The sequence below is a fragment of the Poromitra crassiceps genome, assembly GCF_964638095.1.
Source record: "Poromitra crassiceps genome assembly, chromosome: 8".
Lineage (NCBI taxonomy): Eukaryota > Metazoa > Chordata > Actinopteri > Beryciformes > Melamphaidae > Poromitra > Poromitra crassiceps.
This window is the reverse complement of record NC_139629.1, coordinates 23,565,726-23,572,697: the sequence shown is the minus strand read 5'-3', so window position 1 is coordinate 23,572,697 and position 6,972 is coordinate 23,565,726. Positions and strand designations below refer to the sequence as shown.

Genomic DNA, 6,972 nt, shown 5'->3' with positions numbered 1-6,972 from the left:
GTTTTGGACTAAAAAGACTCCTATGGCATCACTATGACCAATTCAATTTTATATTTATAACTTTGGATTCAATAAATGGAGTAAGCTTTTCAACAGGGACTGGCTGAATTTGGACATCTAAACCTGTAGCCTACTTTGAAATTGTTTTGTTTACGTTTGTAAACATTTGGGGGCAAGCTGCACTTGTGTTTTTATAACATAAAAACCATAAATCATTCCTGTTTGCAGTCAAATGATACATTTGGCAAATGATGCTCCTGTTGGGATCAGTGATTGGAACAGAAATCGTCCACGCTGTTGAGTTTGATCCTCTGGAGCTCCTGTAGGTTCAGCAGCTGGTAGCTGAAAGACACTTGGTTGACAAACGTCCCGCTGGAAACCATCCTCACCACCGTGTTGTCACAGCCTATCTTCAGATGAGCTGCAGGGCCAGGGAGAGAACAAGGTTACGGTGCCTTTAGCGCCACCAACAGGTTGTGTAATGCCAGGGAAGGAGAGGCGTGTGTGTAGCCTACTCACTGGGGCCGGTGAAGGAGTGGCAGAGGTCTGCGACGGGGAGCATCTTGGACGTGTCGATGCCATTTCCTCCCAGCAATTCAACAAAATCTCTTGATTCTGCACATCCAGTCAGGGACCTCTGTGGAGATCAACACATGGCTTTCACAGTGACAAAGTGCCATGTGAATCAACTCAATACAATTTTGGTAGCCAATATTTGGCCAGTGTGGCTACGTGTCATAAAGTTACACTTTCCACGCTCCGTATAGCTTAGCAATACTAATAGTAGCCTATAGGTATTCCCCCGGAGGGAGAACCAGGGGATTCGGGGTGATTTAGTGAGGCGGGGAGCTGGTGGTGCTGGGCAGGGCTCCGCCCTCTGACGAGGAGATAGCCGTTTAAAATGCGTATAAACTGCACATGAAATTGGACCTTTGCAGCCTAAATGCACGCATTTTGAAAGTGCAATACCGTGGTATTTGTACAAATAAGTTGTCACATACCTTTGGTTTTGGATTTGGACGCACACGGTACCTGTGCGCTTTGGATTTGGACGCACATGGTTGGGGTGAGGCACCCTGACACCCTGGGGTTGGGGTTAGGCAAAGGTCAGCCACTTGGTTGGGGTTAGGGTTTGCATATGGGTCAAGGTTAGGGAAGCAAGAGCACCGGGGCCAGGACCCAGGGGAAGGTGGCCGAAAGGCCCGCCAGGAGAACGGCGGCATTTCCAACGCCGAGCTCCGCTTGGCGGCCGGTGCACAGTAGGAGGCTGCCCGGTGCCTTAGGCTCAGACCCAGGGCATCACAGCCGGTGCACAGTAGGAGGCTGCCCGGTGCCTCAGGCTCAGACCCAGGGCATCACAGCCGGTGCACAGTAGGAGGCTGCCCGGTGCCTCAGACCCAGGGCATCACAGCCGGTGCACAGTAGGAGGCTGCCCGGTGCCTCAGGCTCAGACCCAGGGCATCACAGCCGGTGCACAGTAGGAGGCTGCCCGGTGCCTCAGGCTCAGACCCAGGGCATCACAGCCGGTGCACAGTAGGAGGCTGCCCGGTGCCTCAGACCCAGGGCATCACAGCCGGTGCACAGTAGGAGGCTGCCCGGTGCCTCAGACCCAGGGCGTCACAGCCGGTGCACAGTAGCAGGCTGCCCGGTGCCTCAGACCCAGGGCATCACAGCGGGTGCAGGTACAGCCATGTGCGTCCAAAGCCCCCCACACATGATCCGCGGTAAATATATATAGCGCTGTCTATGCGACAGCGCTACAATTGGCGTCGGGCACCATATGATTTTGCGACCTTGCGGTGTGGTCAAATTTCAAATTGTTTCAACTTTGACCTCGCGACCACTGATCTTTCTCCACTCTACCTCGCGGTGAGAGAAGAGAAGATGGCTTCTCATGTGAAGGCAGCTTTAGGGTACGGCCCCAGTGGCTTGCCCACTTAAAACAGTCAGGGACACACAACACACAACCCTTTAACCTCCATAAGCTGCTAGAAGAATTGACTAGGATTGATACGATCTAAGGTCGCGGAGGGCAGTCTCATGTGTCGTATCATTTATTTTTCGCTGAAAGGTTCAAAATGTTTTCGCAGTGAGGAGTAGAAGAACCAAGAGCACCAGCAGAGGCAGAGTTCACAGGGGAATCATGACGTCGTGCTGGGATGTGGTGCTGCTCACCCTGTGGTGTCCCAGGCTCAACTCGGAGATCGTGATCTCCACAGGATATATGATGGAGAAGCTGCAGTTCCTGTGTTGCTGGGGGATCAACATTGTAAAACTGCCCTCTGGTGTCTGGGAGATGACGTTACAGGCTAGAAGGAGACAAGGCGCATTATGAGGGTTGGCATGATGTCCTTAGGCGGACACACACACACACACACACACACACACACACACACACACACACACACACACACACACACACACACACACACACACACACACACACACACACACGTGTGCAGCATGCCATACATAACCTACTTATATCAAACAGCTCTGCATTTTGTACATAATATATGTAAGCTTAAAAAGGCACAAAAGGCTAATTCATGCACTTCATCTTCTAATCCTCTCAAGAAAACTAATGATCCATCATTTGATTTCAGTTGATTCGAATATAGGTTTGTGAAACAAAATGTATGACTTTATCGAAATTGATTGAATTATTGAAATGACTACAACAAATTAACAGTTGACAACAGAATTCAAGTCAAGAATCCTGTAAGCAAAGGTCATTTTTGAAGCTTATCAGTACACATAGCTATAATAGAGACATTTCACATTTATTTGATCACTGAATTTAGGTTCAGTGATAAAAGATTATTTTTTTGTGTTTCCCCTTAGACATCACTGTACAGTATACAGCACTACCATACCATACCATGCCATGCCATACCATACCATGCCGTACCATGCCATGCCATACCATGCCATACCATACCATGCCATACCATGCCATGCCATACCATACCATGCCATACCATACTATGCCGTACCATGCCATGCCATACCATGCCATACCATACCATACCATGCCATACCGTACCATGCCATACCATACCATACTATGCCATACCATACCATGCCATACCATACCATAAAGCACTACCAGCCTTGCATTAGCCTCGATCACACACATTAATTGCTCTACAGATCTAATCATTCTACAGACAAACAGTATAGAGGTGGTCTGTAATGACCATGACATGAGGACCATCTACAAACTCACGGAAGGGGTTGGTGAGCTTCCTGACAGTGAGGGTGAAGCTGCTGCCAGGGTTGTGAATGCGGAAGAAGACCATGGCCACGTTCTGTGAGGAGCGCACTGCGGTCCTGCCGAGGGAGCCTGAGTCGCAGTAGTCCACATAGCGCTCGTGCAGAGGTAGAGGGTGGTCCTGGGAGCTGGGGAACTTCTCTCCTTTCATCACCCAGCCATCAAACACCTTCGTGGGACACATGGGAGGGAGATGGTTTGTATATTCAGTCAAAACCTATTTCTGGGAGATAATAATCCAGCACAGTTTTATTTAATCTCAGTCGCCAAAGTGAATCAGTAGATCATTACTTTTTAAACACTGCGTGCACTTGTTAATTGGGAAAGAGACTCAGCATTAGACTAGCACCTATCATAGTAAGTTTGAGAGCAACCCTGTGCAGGACAGTACAACACGGATACGTGTCTTGGGGACAGGGTACCTAAGCAGGTTATAGACAATAAATAGCTTTGCTATATTACAGTAAATGAGATTTTTTTGTCTGATCAGGAAGTGTTTCTGAGCTTAGAAAAGCAAATGCAGCCTAATGATGGGGTGTATGTAGGCTGCAATATAAATATAAATATAAATATAAATATAGGTTGTACAAACTAAGCCACGATAAACTCCATCACAATTTCACCATCAGTGACATCATCAAATGCAAGAGAGTTTATCGGCAGAGCTGGTGGGGGGGTCCTGGTGGGGGTGTGTCTAAGGCAGGATGTCAGGGGGCAAGAGGGGCTTTTGGGGAGAAGACAGGTTACCTTGATGAAGTCCCCTCCCCTGCAGTCAATGTGAGCGCCGCCGTAATCCACACTGATCACCTGGCTGGGCTCGGCTATGAAGAACGCAGCACAGCTGAGCTGAGGCCGCTCTGCTGTGAAGGTGAACTGACCCTCCACTGCAACCATGTCCAGACAACCTGAGGGAGAGAGAGAGAGGGGGGGGGAGAGAGACAAAGAGAGAGAGAGAGAGAGAGAGAGAGAGAGAGAGAGAGAGAGAGAGAGAGAGAGAGAGAGAGAGAGAGAGAGAGAGAGAGAAATCAAACTCCAACACAGGCAAAAAATGCATATTGGCGGCTAAATGCCTCTTGTCACAACCTGAGGGACATCCAGTGAAATGCCACCAGATCACTGGTTATTTATTTATTTATTTACTTATTTATTTATTCTTCTTTTTTTGTTCATATTGACTGTTGTTTGTTTGCTGATTGAGTAAGTGAGTGAGTGAGTGAGTGAGTGAGTGAGTGAGTGAGTGAGTGAGTGAGTGAGTGAGTGAGTGAGTGAGTGAGTGAGTGAGTGTCATATTTGAGTTATAATGCCATATTTATTAGGGTTTTATCTCTGTCTCACACACACAAGCACACACAGGGCCCTTCAGGTTAAATTCAAGTTTCCTGATATCCCCTAAAACACATCAACCTGCTGATCATTTTTGCATTTCTGTCTATCGAAGAGGAATATGCACAGATTGTAGACTTACGTAAGGGTCTGCGATAAATGAATTCCTCGGGTAGGTCTATTTCTCTCTTGAGTTGAGAGTTGAAGAATGAATATAATTCTTCTTTGGTGATCTCGTTGTCCTGTACAAAATGATGGAGGGAATACAGTTTAACAGGCACATGGGCTTCTATCGTTAACACTTACAATCAGGTTAATAACTAACCATTAGTTAATGCTTAATAATGCTTACTAGCATTAACTAACCCTTAGTTAGTGCTTATTAATGGCCAGTTAACCCTAACCCTAACCATAAACATGAACTAACCCTAAAAACTATTAAATAATGTCTAAATTAATACTTAGTTAACATGCACATCATTAGTAAATGATCACTAGACATATTCGTTAACTGTTAAGTAAGGGTTAGTTACTTTTATCAAGCATGAACTAACCCCTAATTAATGTACCCTCATTGCAAAGTGTACCCCTTCTATCTGTGTATACAGTTGACAAGCTAAAAAAAAGACAACTTGACAAGCAGTTGAACCTATCTTGCCAAGACTTACCTCAATATACCTGGAGTCTCCCTTTAGAAAAGACAGACACAAGACTTACCTCAATATACCTGGAGTCTGCCTTTAGAAAAGACAGACACAAGACTTACCTCAATATACCTGGAGTCTCCCTTTAGAAAAGACAGACACAAGACTTACCTCAATATACCTGGAGTCTCCCTTTAGAAAAGACAGACACAAGACTTACCTCAATATACCTGGAGTCTCCCTTTAGAAAAGACAGACACAAGACTTACCTCAATATACCTGGAGTCTCCCTTTAGAAAAGACAGACACAAGACTTACCTCAATATACCTGGAGTCTGCCTTTAGAAAAGACAGACACAAGACTTACCTCAATATACCTGGAGTCTCCATTTAGAAAAGACAGACACAAGACTTACCTCAATATACCTGGAGTCTCCCTTTAGAAAAGACAGACACAAGACTTACCTCAATATACCTGGAGTCTCCCTTTAGAAAAGACAGACACAAGACTTACCTCAATATACCTGGAGTCTCCCTTTAGAAAAGACAGACACAAGACTTACCTCAATATACCTGGAGTCTCCCTTTAGAAAAGACAGACACAAGACTTACCTCAATATACCTGGAGTCTCCCTTTAGAAAAGACAGACACAAGACTTACCTCAATATACCTGGAGTCTCCCTTTAGAAAAGACAGACACAAGACTTACCTCAATATACCTGGAGTCTCCCTTTAGAAAAGACAGACACAAGACTTACCTCAATATACCTGGAGTCTCCCTTTAGAAAAGACAGACACAAGACTTACCTCAATATACCTGGAGTCTCCCTTTAGAAAAGACAGACACAAGACTTACCTCAATATACCTGGAGTCTCCCTTTAGAAAAGACAGACACAAGACTTACCTCAATATACCTGGAGTCTCCCTTTAGAAAAGACAGACACAAGACAAGAAAGAAGAGCTGCTGCCTCAAAGTGCGCTCCATCCCGCGCCCCTCTGTCCAGCGCTCGCGACAAAGGAGAGTGTTCTCTCTGCGGACAGCGCTGCTTTTATAGGGCCAGCATCCCTCCTCTGTTTGATACGGTCACGGTCACCCACTGTGCACCCCCCCCCCCCCCCCCACCCCCTCCCACCCCCCCTCGCCCCTCCCTCCCACCCCCCCCCCCTCGCCCCTCCCTCCCACCCCCCCCCCCCTCCCTCCCACCCACCCCCCCCCTCCCACCCACCCCCCCCCCCTCCCTCCCACCCACCCACCCCCTCCCTCCCACCCTGCCACCCCTAACCAATTACGTGGCTGTGACGAGAGCAAGGGTGGACCAGACGCCTGTGACTATCAACTTGAGGAGGGAGAGAGACAGAGTAGATGTATGATGATGATGATGTAGATGTGACAGAGGCCCCATGTGGTTGCAATATGCAATGCCAGTAACAATATTAGAAGCTGCTCATTACTGCATTATGCACATAAAAAATACATTGTGCAACATAATGTAAATAATTAAAGAACATTAATAGATTCATTACTAGCAAAGAGAGTGATGTTGTCTCAACATAATACTTCCATTTGGTCATTAGAGGGATTCAATGTGAATTCTGAGGGGCAGAGGTGAGATTTCAGAGCCTGTGAACCTGACCAATCTGAGCTCATGTTTTATTTGAGCCTGGAAACCTGACCAATCTGAGCTCATGTTTTATTTGAGCCTGGAAACCTGACCAATCTGAGCTCATG

General features: G+C 46.8%; 1 protein-coding gene across 1 annotated transcript; it reads right to left on the bottom strand.

Annotated features, from left to right (window-relative positions):
* Positions 1 to 266: 266 nt before the first annotated feature.
* On the bottom strand, positions 267 to 6,228 carry crhbp (corticotropin releasing hormone binding protein; the record flags this gene model as incomplete). The annotated part of the gene is made up of 7 exons (XM_083641116.1): positions 267 to 421; positions 520 to 637; positions 2,176 to 2,309; positions 3,230 to 3,443; positions 4,022 to 4,179; positions 4,740 to 4,839; positions 6,148 to 6,228. The coding sequence occupies 7 exons, from the start codon at positions 6,226 to 6,228 to the stop codon at positions 267 to 269; spliced, it is 960 nt and encodes a 319-aa protein (XP_083497242.1).
* Between the last annotated feature and the right edge of the window lie 744 nt (positions 6,229 to 6,972).